This window comes from Paralichthys olivaceus, chromosome 2 (assembly GCF_024713975.1).
Source record: "Paralichthys olivaceus isolate ysfri-2021 chromosome 2, ASM2471397v2, whole genome shotgun sequence".
Classification (NCBI taxonomy): Eukaryota; Metazoa; Chordata; class Actinopteri; order Pleuronectiformes; family Paralichthyidae; genus Paralichthys; species Paralichthys olivaceus.
Window position 1 is genome coordinate 20,433,058 of NC_091094.1, and position 16,376 is coordinate 20,449,433.

General features: G+C 42.2%; 1 protein-coding gene across 1 annotated transcript in view; it reads left to right on the forward strand.

Annotated features, from left to right (window-relative positions):
* The window catches only part of LOC109628866 (ataxin-7), a 28,790-nt gene extending 12,441 nt beyond the window's left edge, over positions 1–16,349 (forward strand). The window contains exons 5-13 of the mRNA XM_020086292.2: positions 2,132–2,236; positions 6,981–7,278; positions 8,005–8,330; positions 8,517–8,599; positions 9,518–9,792; positions 9,963–10,152; positions 10,266–10,387; positions 10,592–11,735; positions 13,243–16,349. Coding sequence (XP_019941851.1) covers positions 2,132–2,236; positions 6,981–7,278; positions 8,005–8,330; positions 8,517–8,599; positions 9,518–9,792; positions 9,963–10,152; positions 10,266–10,387; positions 10,592–11,735; positions 13,243–13,260 — 2,561 coding nt within the window. The 3' untranslated portion in view covers positions 13,261–16,349. The remainder of the gene's footprint in view (positions 1–2,131; positions 2,237–6,980; positions 7,279–8,004; positions 8,331–8,516; positions 8,600–9,517; positions 9,793–9,962; positions 10,153–10,265; positions 10,388–10,591; positions 11,736–13,242) is intronic.
* Positions 16,350–16,376: the final 27 nt, after the last annotated feature.

Here is a 16,376-nt window from a genome sequence, read left to right on the forward strand (position 1 = left end):
ACACCCCAGGCAATCAATTAATTAGCCTCCTTAATTAGCTGCTTTCTGGTTCTGTGCACCAGAGTAAATTTTGATCACATCCTGGTGAGGAGCGGCACTTCCCTCTGATTTACCATAGAGTGGCTTGAGAAGTGCATGGCTTGACTCATACCATTGGGTAACTAAAGATGCTAGAGCTGTACACATACAATTTTTGTACCATGGTGTTCTTTGATCCCTGTGCCTTTCATGATCATCTGCCTAAAACTGCAATACCTGCAGAAAAAAGATACTTTAAAATCATCTATTTCCTCCAATTTGTCCCTATGTAAGTGATAATTGCTCTCGTGCTATAATAACTGAGTCGAACTGTTAATGGGGCTAAGGCCCTTTATATTCGCAAATTATCTATTATTTCATATCTTGTGTTGAGCATACGCTGGTTTTAGGGGAGGAGATTTTAGGTCACCATGCTCAGCATTATTGTATTAGCCATATTTCACTCTTATGGATTTAAAATACTTACATAATTCTCATTCTGATCTTCCATAACTTGACAGACTGTGATAAAGACCAACAGGTCTTGTTTGATTGTAGAGCATAAGCAAACTATTTCCATTGTGAATTAATTTGAGAGGGAGAAATGGAGAAGAGTGGAAATCACAATTGCCTAACCTCAGAGATGATGTCTTCTAATTGCTTGTTATGTCTGTCAAACAATCCAAAACCCAAAGATATCCAATGTATAACTTACAGTGCATTCAGGAAGTATTCCCCTTTACTTTTTTCAGATGTTGTCCATGTTAACCATTAATTAACTCAATAATGCAAAAACAGAAATTAAAAAAATTTGTAAGTTCACAACAAAGGCAAAAAATTAATTGCTGTATTTAAAAAAGTTCAGAACCCCTTTGCTATGATTTGAAATTGATTTGGGTTTTATGGCATAATGAACGAAAACCACTCCTCAGTGAAAGACACATGAAGGCACCTAAAAGACTTGAAGTTTGACCACAATTCTAAGTGTCATGTCTGGAGTTGACCAGGCATCACTCATCACCTGCCCAACAGTATTGGCAGAGACATGGAGACTGGTCAGGGTTGAGGGAACATTGAACGGAGCAAAGTACAGTACATTAAGGGCATCAGACTGAACTGAAGGTTCACCTTTCAGTACAATGGCCGTTAGCCTACAGCCAAGATAGCACAGGAGTGGCTTTTTGAACTATTTGAATGTCCTTGAGTGGCCCAGCCACAAACCTGACTTGAACCTAGTTAAACATCTCTGGAGAGACATGGAAATGGCTGTCCAACAACAATCCTCATCCAGCCTGACAGAGCTGGAGAGGTTCTGTAGAAGAATGACAGAAAATCCCCTAATCCAGGTGTGCAAAGCTTGTTGCGTCATACCCAAAAAAGAAGTGTAATCGCTGCTAAAGGTGCTTCAACTAAGAAATGAGTTACAAGGTCTGAAATAATGTTTTCACTTAGTCATTTTGGGTTATTGAGTTCAGACTCATGATTGAAAATTGTAGAGTATTTAAGCATAAGTCTACCACATAGCAGAAAGCTGGAGTTGTTTGAATACTTTTAGAATGCACTGTAAAAGAGAAAAATACCAAAGAGAAGTGGTCCAGTAGAATAATACAGAAAACATGAAAATGATCCTGCTTGTTGAAGTCGATTCCTCAGTGACAGCTCCGAATATATTTATATTCACAAATCCTCCACACTCCATGCTATGTATATTTTGTAAGGACTGCCGTTATTTGTGTCTGGGAGAGACACTGGCTTTTTGACAGTGAGTAACCTTTGGATTGCTGGCTCGGCCCTTTTCTGGTTCTTATCACTAGGACATGTATTCTGTGGTGAATGGGGACTGGGGAGTGATGCACACTTGCATGTTCAAACTTTGCTTGCCTTGTATTAGATGTTTAGTTTTTAAGTATGAGATGTTATATTTTTAGATTATGAAAAAAGGTGCCATCACACTTTCATTACTCTCTTGAACTGTTACAGTGTTGTGACAGCTAATGACAGATGCTTCAGTGTAGATGCAACTTCCAGCTGGGGCACTAGATGAACACAGGTCTATTTTATTTGCCCCTACTTGACTTGTGCCCTGTCTGCTTCATTCTGCCCCTGTGTACAGACATGCCCATATTCGGCCAGTGTCCCGCACAGGACGACTTCTACCTGGTGATGTGCAGCCACTGTGGTCAAGTAGTCAAGCCCCAAGCCTTCCAAGCACACTACGGTAAGCATCATTCCCATGCACACAAGTATGTATATATCCAGTCGTATTATATGCTAACACCATGCAGACTTTGGTTTAACATTTTAAGAATATTATAGATCATTTCAGGGAGGAGGTGCATGTTGAGAGTTAAGCTGTCACATGGACTCTTTGGTCAGACCTCAGGATGAGGTCAGGCAAATGGTGGCATCTATGCAGGAGGCAGGACATACAATCTATAAATTCCTATTTGGAGATCACATGTTTTTGTTTACAGCACATCACCTCAACCCTTATCACAGAAAGCTATCAAATCTCATTGTCTTTCCAAGATGCCTGAGATACTTGTATTACTTGTGGTCATCATTGTGCCCAGTCGCTCATGGTGAATCCTACAGATAATCTCCTACTGTATTATTGAATTTTTGTTAGGGGAGCCTAATAAAAGCCCTGGATGTAACACAAAGTACGTTCCATGTGTAGGAACCCTATACTCATCCTGTACACCACTACAAGGCTGGTGGTGATATCTCACACAATAACACACCATGTGGTATAACTTCTCCTTCTACCTTTATATTCCCTCAACACTTTTCCTTCTCCACACAGCAACCTGAGAGGGGACGCTACAGACTCTGATTTATTTATTTATTTATTTGACTCACTGTATCACTTGTGTGTGTGTTTACAATTCCCCTGTTAATATTTGATGTGGCTCTCTGTCTTCCCAGTAATGTACTGTTTTCGCAGTTAAAGCTAAGATCAGATTTCTAGTCAGGGATGTGCGTGTTTACCCTTCAGTGTGTGCATTTCCACTGCAGAGAGAGTTGAACTGGATCTTTGACTAGAGTGGTAAAGTAAAGTGATGAATGCTTGATCTTTGAATGTAGTGATTGCATGACTGCGGATCTCATTGAATTTGACTCACACAAACCCCCTCAGTCAAGAAATGAGCTGTCCTTGTCATTGTAAGGCTGAATGTTGGAGTGTCATATCATGTCGGGCACCTTGTTTAACTTAACAACTTGTTTTAGTCTTTGTGAGTCAAGAGGACAGGAATTGTTACTCATTTCACGTGACACAATTATGACCATCTGGTGATTTCAGCTCTTGTAAGCATCATTTGTTGTCTTCACACTTTCAGCATCTGAATCTGAACTCTCTGATAGCATTCTCTTCTCATAACATGGTTCTTGTTTACCCTAAATGAAGATTGAATTTTAGTCACTGAACTCTTCTCAGTGGTGCATGTTTTCCATGAAGTTAGATAGCAATTACAAGGTCAGCCACAAGAGGGAGGTACAACAGCACATGGCTCAAAAAGAAAATGTTCTTACTCCTGTGTCAACACCATAGACTGTATATAAAGAGGTCAACACTCAAAAGAATAGGATTCCTCCCACAATGGTGAACAATATAGACAATTATGAGCCTGTCTGGACCAGACTATTAAGCATGCACTACAGCTTCCAGTTGAGTTTTCTTACCTGCCTAGGGATTTTAAATGAGACGTAGACAAATACTGGAAGGCATTGTAGTTCCTGTAAAGTAAAACAATACTGATAATATCACAGCAGGTGGCCGAGTTCATCTTGCACAGGCTGGTATTGTTGATGCAGACTGTACACAATCTGATCCTTGCAATACGAGCACCCAGGATGAATAGTGATGAGAGTGAAATCTGTTTATAGACACGTTTTCTCTATTTTTGTAATGTGGTTATACACAATAACAATGTGTTTCCTCTTTTTCTGTAATGTGACAATACATAACAAGTCAAGTGGCACTCAGCAGTGTACATACTTCTGCCAAGGCCAACAGTCCTGGACTTAACTGTCTAGCTCTTATTGAAGTAAAATACAAAAGGATGAATGTAGAAAACTCAAAGGAGAACCTTCCTCTAAACTAACTGGTGTTATTTAAACATTCAGTCAAAACTGTAAATGTAAATTTTAAATAAAATACTTCAATATTAATTTTCAAAATAAAATGGCATACATCAAGTGATAGATGTTAACCCTAGTTTTATAATTATGTATTTTACCCACCAATAGAAATGGGTTGTATTAGAAAGTTAAAGTTACACTAAAGTTATAACTGACAGTTACTGGATTAAAATATTAAACTATTCTCTACCTAAGTAGTAGCTTGTGTGACACATTTTAATGTAAATGATTCAGTATTTTGTTTCTAAATGTTTTAAAAACAATCAATTATCAAACTAGTTAGAATACATTTCCTTTTGATTAACTAATGGTTTCAGCTCCAAACTGGAACAGTGTAAATCTAAGTGAAATTCAGTTGTGATGCTGCTGCATGTGGCCGAACAGAGCAGCTGTGCTCTAGCTGTGATTTCCCTCCCTTCTTCCTCTTTCTGATGTCATTATGGGAAGACCACATGTGGCGTTAACTTAGGGCAAAGGCACTGATCTCAGCACTGGCGAGAAGGTCTCGATATGACTTCAGCGGGCTTCTTTGAGCACAGATGTCTCCCGTTAGGTGTTTGTGCTTTTAGGCTGCGGCTGATCCCAGCAGGGGTGACACTCACTGCAGAACAGGAAGCCAGAAGCTCGGCTGCCGTTTTATGCATTCATTTATGAACATGTAGAACAAAGACTTGTCTCCTCACTGCTCTGCTCAGACACAATGCCTCGGCTAAACAAACACTAATACTTGTATCATGTACCTTGAGCTTAAATAAAGAGGCACTTACCTCAGTATATTAACTATTTTTGCGATGACAACAAGGTTATATTTAATATAATAGCTCAGCTCGACTGTGTTGTGGCTTGAACATCGTGTCTTCAGAGTCTGCAGTAAGGCCGACACATTTGCATGTTGATGTTGAATCCCAGGGTCAGGCATTCCCCTTAGCACCACGATAACAGTTTAACCGTGTGAAATAGGACATTAAGGCTCCTCCTATTCCTTGTGTCTGTCTTTTCCCACTCCCACGTTTTTCTTGAGATCTGTTTTTTTCGTCTACTGGTGCCGTTGGTGTCTGCTCGCCTTTCTGAACCTCACTGAGTGTCATGCCGGGGTTTCCTGGTGTGAGTTTGTGTGTAGGCTGATATGTTGACTGTGACTGAGATAGGACAAGAGAGCAGGGGAACCAGGAAGGGAGGAAAAGAAAGACTTTAGAGGTTTTTTGCTACTAAGAAGTGGGAGGGAAACGGGTATCGTGTGATGAACATGTCATGAATTGGTGTGCGAGAGAGAGGCCCTCAGGTGACAAGAGGGCACTCTTTAACACTTTTTTTCCTCCCTGAAAAGGGAAATTGGAGGAAGGCTAAACAGGATGAAGGTGTTTGTTTTCAGTTTGCAGCTGAGGGAGATGGGGGAATGACGGCTCTCATGCTTGCATGTGTGTTCGTATCCCCTTTACTGTGTCTGCAGCAACAAGCTTGTTAGCAGATCACCTGCTGAGACTGAACTTTGGCTGCAAGCCCACTTTCCAGCTACGCCATGGAGTTAGCTCAGTCAGAGGTTTGCTAACTAGGCCCACACTTTGCCATGGTAATTATCAAAACCAGTTAGTGCTCCTGAGGCTGTTTCATTGGGCGTTCTGTAATCGTTCAATCCCAGGCCAGAGGCAGACACCCAGGGAACCATGCAGAGCTCCAATGCCCAAGGCAGAGCTCAAGGAGCTGTGACACGGGCCCTGAGAACACATCCTGCGCCAGAGTGCGTGCAGCCCAGCCACAGCGCCACCAAGCCTGGGCAGATACCCAGGGAGCCATACAGGGCTCCACTAAGTCCGCTTACAGGGTTCTGTCAGTAATGTACTGCTCCTCTCTGTGTCTCTATCATTCGAGCTGCACACTGGCGACCGCATGGAGCCGAACAGTGCATGCCCCGCCATCTCCTCTTACTCGCCATATGTTGACTAAGTTCACAAATTCTTCTGTTTTTCATGTCTGAAGTGAGAGAGAGTAAAGTTAGCAGCGGCTTGTGTGGCGCCATTACCTTTCCCTCAAGTCCCGGGACTATCATTCAGTTGCTATTAAATTATTTTATAGGAGTTAACTGCTTATATTGATGAATTTGGTCTGGGACAAACGTGATCTCTATAAGCTGTTTGTATTGAACTAGAATTATGACGTGAGGCAGCTCTAAATTTGACTCCTCGCAATTCTCTATGCAGGTAAAACCCGACTCTTTGAAATGAGCCTTTGTTGTGAAACAGTAGCGGAAGTGTCAATTCAATTATTGTCATTGTGCAATTTTCATTGCTCTTACTAAAATAGCTTACTCATCAAAGCCCTAAGTGTCTCTGATTATTGTTTTCAACATACATGAGACCTGTGTTTTAATATGAGATATTTCATTTTGGAGGTAAGCACTTAGTGATATGCTTTTTTAATTTCTATCCACAAGTCAGTTTCACCCTAACCTTTTCTGCTGTCATCCTGCTTTTCATCAGTTTGCACAGCAACTGTTATAAGAAGCTCAGGCAGGAAATGAAGCTCTTGACCTGTTAGCTGTTTCTATTTCAGTCCAAGTTGGCATGAATCACAAATGGTACTTATTTGTTGTCAAGTTAAACTACTCACTATTGTCAGAGAAAGATTTCTATGTTCTCATGTGTTTTCCTGTTTCTCCTGACTAGTGGCCCACTTACTGCTCCATCTACCCAAGCAGACATGTGATGGCATTTGATCAAAGCTTTGTGACTTTTAATGCTGATCATCTAAATTTGTATTATTCGATTATCTATCTCAAACTACTATGTTTTAATACCAGCCTGGTTTATACTACTCTGCAGAGAGAAGACATAGTTCAGCCAGCAAGCCAGCCTGCACCTCGCCCTTCCAGGTGTCGGGCAGGAACCGGAGCAGCAGCAGTGGGCTTGGGCCTGGGCTGGGCTCAGGGTCTGTAGCTGGAGTGGCGACTGGAGGCATCCTTGGCCGACCCTCAATTGCTGGATCCAGCTTGTCCTCCTCTTCGACTTCCTCTTCGACCTCTAATCCCAAACTCCTCAAACCAGCCAAAGAGAAGCTGCCAGCCACTCAGCGAAGACTGCCCTTTGCACCCTTCAGAATGCTCCAGCCAGACAAGACTCAGTAAGTTTCACTGTTATGCAATTTTGGGTTTTGCCAGGGTTTCATGAAATTGTGACGTATACATCCTAAATATAGTATATAGTGTAGTATTATGAATTTTCACACTGACCATGATCTGTTATAATGTAATCTGACAAGATTATAATGTGCTATTTAGTAAAGATGTCTTTTAATATTTTTTATATTATATTCACCCCCTAAAAATTCCTGGGTATAACTTCTTCACTGCTCCAAAACAGCAGCCACTGGCAAGTACATGTTTTAGGGCAGCAACAAAGAAGTGATTTCCAGTAGTGCATTTGCAAGGGCTAGCTAAAATGTCAGCAATTTGACAATATTATGTGCTGCAAATGTCCACAAGTAAAAGGGCGACGTGTCTCAAATGCAGTTTCGGTTTAGAGGGCTGGCACTAGTGTTGCCAGTTTCAACATTAGCAATAGGCCATACTACAATGATAGCAATCACCCACAGCTTTTAAAATATGTCAAGTGATATTTTTTTTATATGCCCTGGTATCTGACCAGTACTCTGTATTGGCTGATACGCAAAATCTCTATTGAGTGAGTGAGTGTTAATAATTGATCTTATTAGTTTCATGTTTTGTCCTCCCAGCTCCATTCATACGTGTGCTTCCGTCTCTTACCATGCGTTTCTCACTGGCTCAGTGTTTCTAACTCTCAGCTTCCTCCTCGCTGCCCTCTTCATCTCTGTAACCTTCTCTTCCAGCCTCACCCCGGCTGTCAAAGTGGAGAAGATGCACCTGAGGGTGGACTCGTCAGCTAAGCTGGTGCAGGCCCCACCCGCACCCACCACCACCTCATCCTCCACATCCTCCTCTAGCACCACTGTGAGCTCCAACACTACCACCATCACCACCTCCTCATCATCAGCCCTTAAACCAGGCCTTAACTGCCCCTCCATACCAAAGCCTCCATCACTGACCCTGGGTCAGATCCCCAACGGCAAGGGCCACCTCTCTGCCCTCTCAGACAAAAAGCAGGACAGCAGCAGCAGTGCCAGTAGCAGACGCCACCTCAGCAAGAAAGTAAACGGTGAGCGAGATGTTTCTTAAACACTTTTGTTGTTTTGTACTATTGAAATGAACTGTTATAAATTCTATTTAGATTATGGTTTATATCTTATATAAGCACTGAGGAAAACACAATATAACTTACATAACCACTGATTTGACACAATGTAAGTAACAGTTCTTCCTCGCTCTCCTGCTGTGCCCTTAGAACGAGAGTTCAATCCAGATAACCACTGTGGCGTCATGGATATTACAGCTCGGAAACCATGCACAAGATCTCTAACATGCAAGGTAACTAGTCGATTTTCTGTGATGTACACTCTTGGTCTGAAGTAACTTTTCATTATTTAAAACCTAAAGCTGTCACTCTTCGCCATTTCTTGTTATTAACAAATCCCTTTAAAGGTACAAATCCTTGAGGTGGAATCTAAATTTGAATGCCTTCACTATTTGAGTAAGGAACAGTAGAGCAATGGTGATACTGAAGTTATTGCTAATATTTTTAACAGCGTGTAAGCATCAAGCCTCTTTATAGGTGTTCTCTTTGGTATTGAAAGTTAAAGATCAGTGTTTCTAAAGCTGCTTTTTAGAACCCATATGGGAATACAGCAGGAATATTTCTGTAAAATTTACAGCGAACAAGTGGAAATAAATGGAAAAAAACAACAAAAAAGTGTACAAATATCTCAGGATGAATAAGTGGTGTCACACACGTAGATGTCAACTTGGCAAGACATCAAGATTTTTTGTGATTTCAGCCAACACTGGTGTAAATGTGCTGTAAACAAAAACATGTGATTAATTAATTCATCATGTTCTGCCTCCTGCATGCTCTGTCTACCCAGGCGCAACTCCTGGTCTGACTGTTCCGTACATTTCCTGTTTTCATAAACGCGCCAATCTCCGGCTGCGATTTTCATATGTGAAAGGCAAATTCCAGAAAAGGCTATTTTCGAATGTTCATGCCTGAACACAGCTTTAGATGCATGTGGTTTACTGCTGTGGTGCGGTACTGATTGCATCACAACACAGCCCCATACAGCGAATGTAATGATAGAGTATGTCATGCAGTACAATTGTGTTGCTTGTTGACTTAGGTTTAAGAGGTTTTTGGAAGACAATGTTACGTCAGGATTAATAATTAACACGGAAGATATTGCAAGTCTTATCCTTGATGTTAAAATTGACCACTTTCCAATGTCACAACAGACACATTCCTTAAGCCAGCGAAGAGCCGTGCCAGGGCGGAGGAAGCGCTTTGACACATTGCTGGCAGAGCACAAGAACAAAGCAAGGGAGAGGGAGAGAGAACTCCACCCACCCCATTCCCAGCAAAACCCCCCTCTCAGGGACCCACACCCCCCCTCCCACCTCGCCACTGCCCATGACCCGCACCAGGTGGCTCATGGCAACGGCCCTGCCCCAGACGCCACTAAGCCTTTGCCACTCTGCAAGCCCAAATTTCACAGCCCTGGTCTTCCACGGTTAGTTTTACACCGCATTCTCTTGTATTTCATTTTGTGGCATATGCTTTTGTTGTGTGTAGTGGTATCAGACAAACATGGTTGAAAGTTTGGCGTTTTAGCCATTAGCTCTCTCAGTTTCTCACAGTTATGATTAAGCTGAAAAATGATCTTCCTATTTCCACTATCAGACTAAACAGCAGTCACGGAGTTGGCACCCCCGGAGACCCTGCGGTAGTCCACGAATTATCACACCATCCCCAAACTACCCCCGATGGATTTTCCCGACCCTCCAGTGATGAGGGTGAGAACGAGGAGCGGGAGGAAAACACTGACAAACTGGACTGTCATTATTCAGGTTATCACCCTCGACCGGCAGCTGTAAGTGCTCCCTGCTATCACTGATATGTGTCATAGACATCTTTTCTTTTTTGTAACAGTATTTAATCTATGAAGGATTCATGACTAGATCTGTGCCTCCTCTCTTTTCCCAGTACTGTACCTTTGGAAGTCGACTGTTTGGAAGAGGCTTTTACTCGTTTGACCGGCGATGGGACAAAGCACGATGTGCCCTTACAACAATGATGGACAAGCATGTCAACTCTCAGATGTGGAAGTAAGTCTGGACAGCATTCTGCACATTGACACAGCGGGAGGATGGGTTAAACAACAAAAAAGTGCATTTTCAAAATACATATTTAAATAGTCACATGGTGGTTACACAAATGGAGAAAATAGTTTTATGTCTTTTCCCTTGTGGTCAGAATTTTAACTTGTTTACAGTTATATCTAATGTACGATGTGTTTTTCCTTATTGCAGGAAAATCCCATTGGCCTTGGAGAACTCCTCCTCTGTTGCACCTACCCATAGGACAAGCACAAATTCCCATGGTAGCACTCCCTCCTCAGGCTTCCTGGGCCCCCCTGCCACCTTGCCCCAGACTCCTTATAGCCAATCGTATGAGGGCAAATCTGTGCTCTCCTATGGGACCACCTTAAATGCCCGTAGCTCCCCACAGGGTGGGGCTGAGCACCCGGCCTACGGCACTACGCAGGCCCGACAAGTGTCTTCGTTGCCGCAGATGCCTTCAGCCCACTCGTCCTCATCTTCTTCTTCAGCTTCTTCCCTAGCCTCAGGCCGGGCGCTCAAGTCCCGCTCCTCCAGCAGCAGCACTACCAAGTCATCATCGTCTTTCAGGCCCAAGGAGATCTCCTCTGGCTCCTCCGCTTCTGTCGTACCCAACGCCACTGGTGGGGGCAGCAGTGGAGCTAACAGTAACATTAGCAGCACTAACGTCAGCTCTGGGAAGAAAAGGAAGAACAGCTCTCTCCTCTCTTCATCCCATGGCGCCTCCGAATCCTCCTCCTCTAATGCCAACTACTCTTCCTCCTCCTCTTTCAAGAAGAACTGTGCAAATGTCAGCAGCTCAGGGAGCACCTACCACTCATTAGGCTCATCATCCTCATCGTCTTTATCCTCCTCCCACAGTGGAGTCCACAGCGTGGGGCTTAACTGTGGCCCTACTGTGCGGACCAACTCACTTAGCCTCAAGGCCGAGCCTCCTGGAGGTTCAGTAGGCGGCTCTTCGGGTCCCCCTGCTCGAGGTCCTCCCTCGGGCAGCCCCGCAGAGTCCATCAAGCGTATGAGTGTGGTAATGAACAGCAGTGACTCCACCCTTTCCCTGGGGCCCTTTGTCCACCACCAGTCCTCATCTGACCACCACACCAGCTTCAGCCACCACTCCTCAGACGGGCGCCTGGAGGGCAAGAAGCGCAAAAGCTCTCCTGTCTCCAGCAGCATTAATAGTGGAGGTGGGGGAGGAGGGCTAGGAGGAGGAGGAGGGGGACCTGGACCTGGTAGACCAAAGGTGGCCAAGTCACCTGCCATTAACAACATCCATGGGAAACATGGTCGGAGCATTCCAGGGACGCCAGGGCTGCCCAACAACTCCCATCTACATCAGGTGAGTTTAATACCATTCAGGATGTTTTAATTCACTACAGAGCAGTGATTGCTATTCAATGAAAAGATTCATCTGTTTAAATTATAGATTTGTCACATTTCACAGTATGTGATAGTGTTTATGAAACAACTGTTCCTTGTTTGACTGAAAACAAATTGTTTGGGAAATCCCATTAATTGTTTTGTCATCAATCCACAATGCCAAATGTCATTAGCTTTGGCTGTTCAACTGTCATGCCACGTTTTATATAGAATAGAATAGAATGCCTTTATTGTCACTATACACATGTACAATGAGATTTAAAAACCACTCCAATAACAGTGCAACCAGCGTAAACATATAACAATATAAACATATGACATAAAGTGAGGTAAGGTAACAGTGCAAAAAAGAGGTAAGGTGCATGGTCTTGAGGAATATGTACATTTACAGATAAATACAGTGTTTAATAAATATGTATATTGCACGTTATGGTATGGGTATTACACATTGTGAGACTTCTAAAGAGAAATCAATGTGATTAATACTGGTTATTGTTTTTATGTTCTATGGATTGTTTGCCACGATGGTGCTGTGCTAGAGCTTGCGCTGTCAATAAGTCAACTCACCACTTTGGTTCAGCCTGTTTGTTCAGACATTCACAGTCTCAAGAGGAGGAGTCCTAGGTGACAGAGGTGAAATTAACAAAAATTAAGTTTCAAAGCACATACTCTTGTTCGTAATATGCTCCTACTTAGGCAGTTGCAGAATTAATCTACTAAGATGCAAATGCATTTAGCTTTTAAAGGGAATGAGAGATTGGACTGTGGTTGGTTTATTGCAGTAGAACCCTTTTGAACCACAACAGAAGCAGGACCTTATATATGTCTCCTTTAACCAAGCAAAAATGGAGTCATGCCCTTGAGCTGAGATTGTTAAAATCATGCCCTAAGTTAAAGTAGCATCATCATGGCCTAAGAGAGTAAATCATTTGGGTCCAAATCTGTGCAGCACAGACATAAATAGTTCTTAAAAGTACAATGAAATTTTATGTGGAGCTATATATATATATATATATACTACTTATATAAAAATATATAAATATGTTTATGCTTATAATTAAAGATGGAGCGACGTCAAACATAAAGTGTCAGTGTCGAGAAAGGGTACAGATAAAATAGAATAAATATTGTACTGGTGGTATATAGATCTAAAGATACTTGACTAATCAATAATGTACAATTAATAAATAAATAGAGCAGTGCATGTGATGATTTCAGTGACTTCAAGTGGATTCGGCTAGTCGGGTAAATCTATAAAAAACACTGATGGATTAAGTTTTACACTTGACTTCTCTCACATGTTCATCTAAAGAAATAGAGCCTGGTGGCAGATTAAACACATTTCGACAGACACTGAAGTATAAAGTGGTGAATGGCACTACCACAGCAAACTTCTAGTTGTCTAGATTATGCTTTGCTGATTAAAAGCATTTTAATCAAGTTTGTTTTTTCTTCTTCGTCCTCAGCCAAAGGCTCGTCCCTGACAGCGGTGTCTGGCTTCAGTGTATGGACCCAGCACACAGACAGGGGAGAGTCCGGAGCGGTCGGCACGCCGCTCTGGACTGCACGAGGCCTTTTAAAATCAAACCCACATTACTCTCAGCTTCCCACAATCCTCAGGGTGGAGATGATCTGGACTGCCCAGTGAAGTCAATGTGGTCCTTACTAATTCTCCCAAAGCCATGCGTGTTTGTATGTGTGTCTGTGTCTGTGTGTGTGTGTGTGTTGGGCATGGTGGCACTGTATAAGGTTAGGATAGCAGCATGGGGCACAAGGGGTCTAATGAGTGAGCCAAGCGACCCCCCCCATTCTCCACGCAAGTGTTGTCCCAGTATTCTGAGAGGTCTTCCTGTCTGGTTGGACATAAGAGAAACGACAGCAGCAGCCATGGGTCTCTTGAACTTTAAAGCTCATTGGTTCAGGTTAATGGCTGCAGCAACAAGCTGTCAACAATGCCGAGCAACTGGGGGGGGGGGGGGGGACAAACCGGCCCCTTCCGTTAGAATGTGTGTGAATGTGAGTGAGTGTGTAGTATTTTTCTCATGTCAGATTCTGCTGGACTACTGGAATATCCAACTTAATTACACCCCCAGCGCCTGATCTCAGAAGCCTTTGGAACAAGAGCAGGAGGAGCAGCAAACTGTTACTTGCAACATCTTGAACAACACACAATCACCTTGTTGTTTCACTCTATCATCAGTCGGACCCTCTCTGGCGGCGACACGTCGAGGAACCTCGGGGTAACACGCAGTAGCCTGAGACGAACCTGTAAGGACGATCTGGTCAATTCTTTTTATTAACCCAGAATAATTATGCAAGTGTTACTTTTTTATGATTTCGTATGAACTTTTTACACTGAACTACAAAGAGTCTTTGTAGGCGTGATGAAGACAGTTGTGCTTTCAAATGTGAAAAGGATGCCTGATGTGCCCGGTCGATTAAATCTTTTGTCAGAGACAGAGCGAGGTTGGTATTGAGGACACCTGTTAATTGTCTGAATCTCTTCATTGTGCAGAATGATAGCCACAGCAGACCTACCCCCAACTGTGAACAGCACTAAATAACTGCTTTCTCCACAGGCACTGCTTAGTTGTCCACAAGGCTCGCCAAAAGCTGCTGCCAGCTTTGCCAACTACTTTATTACTAAAAGGTGGGCCAGGCTTGCTCATGAAGTGCGGTGATGGTGCATTGCCAGCTTACCTACTTTTTTTTTTTTTTACCCATACAGCTGTGTAACATCCACAGCTGCTATCGGGAAGATGTGAATTGTAATGTTTTCTTTTTTTCCCGACAAAGGGAATCAGGTATGGTACGTCTTAACTGGAACAAACTTTATGCACATCACCTGTCTTCTGTGGGTATGATTGTCCCTCCTGTGTAACCACTACCCCAAACTCTGGACTTTAAAAGGTTTCGATGCCTCGTCAGCGTGATTTGAGAAGAGATGAGTCCCAGTGGAACAGATAGCCAGGCATTATACTCTATTCCTTTTGTCAAAATGGAGTCATGTATTGACATGCCTGATTTCACGTTGGGATGTTATCTTATTTTTGCGTGGTCTCCAGTTGGTTTTAAGGTGCGAGATTCATGGAGATGGCTTCACAGGATATATTATTTCAACTTTTGGCATCTCTTGTTTTTATGGAAGCTCCACTGATGTCAAGTTAGTGTGGAAAAGTAGAGACAAATTTTTTTAAATCTTAATTTAGATTTTTTTTTTTTTCCCTCTAAGCCTCTGTATCAAACAAGTATTGAAGTATCCCTATTTGAGAATACATATTTTGTTAACAAATTGTACATAGTGAAATATGTATTTTTGCACAGGCATTTTTCGTACACACTAAATTTTTGGTACAATTTAAGAAATAAAAATAAGAGAAAGTTATTTATTTAGGGAGAAAAAAAAAAAGATGAGAAGTCAGAGGACTATTTGAAGTGGTTCACTGCCAAGTCTATAAAATGCAATACGCCTATATGTAGAAGCTGAAGCATCTCATGAATCCTGTACTGAGATCCTTTAAGGAACAGCGGTGAAGTGTCGCCACTGTAGCATGTGTCTGTATGACAGAGGATACCTTTATTCACTTTTCAAGGTCTCAATCACGTGTGCTTTTACAAGACATTTTACGTTGCCTATGAATCAACACGACAATGGGGGGAAAAAACAATTTGCTCTGTGACCCAGTTAGCCTGTGATTTTCAAATGTCCTGCAGGCTTGAATCTGTGCCCGTCAGCTGACTAGTTTCCATGTACTCTTTAGACACTTTGCAGACCATGATTGAAACACTTGTGTTGTTTTTATAAAGGCTGAAGGGACTTTCAGCCATCACTGCAAGGAAGAGGACAGTCCAGCTGCTCGCATCATTGTTGCCAAACAATAAGTAATTTTAATCACAGCTTTTAAACGAAACATCAAATTTAAGAAAGTGCCTGAATTTGTTTCACCAAGACTGTTGGAGGACAGTATTCTTTGGGTTGTTTTACCTTACTTGAATGTTGGAAGTGTTTAGGAGTTTGCTTTTAAATCTGCCTAAGAACCCTAAATGTGGTAAAACCTGAGCTTATCAGCTGCCCAGTACAAAACACTGAGTGTTTTTGTTTTTTTTTTAATCAAAGTTTTCCAGACAAGATGTTGAGGTTTTCAGTTAGCTTCAGTGTGGCTGTAATCCCGTCTGTTTACTGGGATTTGTACACGAGAACCTTCAATCAAGTGTTTTGTTTACCCTCAAACTCCAGACATCTTGACCGTTGTTTCCTGTACATGGAAACATTTGCAAAGATGTTTTTTTATTTTTATCAGCACCACAGACTTGGAATGTGACAGTGAGAGACTACGGCTCGTGTCTGGGAGGAAAAAAATAAAGCCACCATTCATACTATGTAAAAGTGTGTATAGATTTCTTTTGTATACATTATCAGAATCATTTTCAGCTGGACTTGTATTGGCTGCTATGTAATTCATGAACAAAACATAGGTTAGAATTAATATTTAAAGAAAAAAGATTGTATAGTATATTTGTTTTGTAACAAGTTTCTGTAAATAAAATAATTTATACTGCTATTTATATGAAATCATGTCTCTGTGTCTTTCCTACGAGA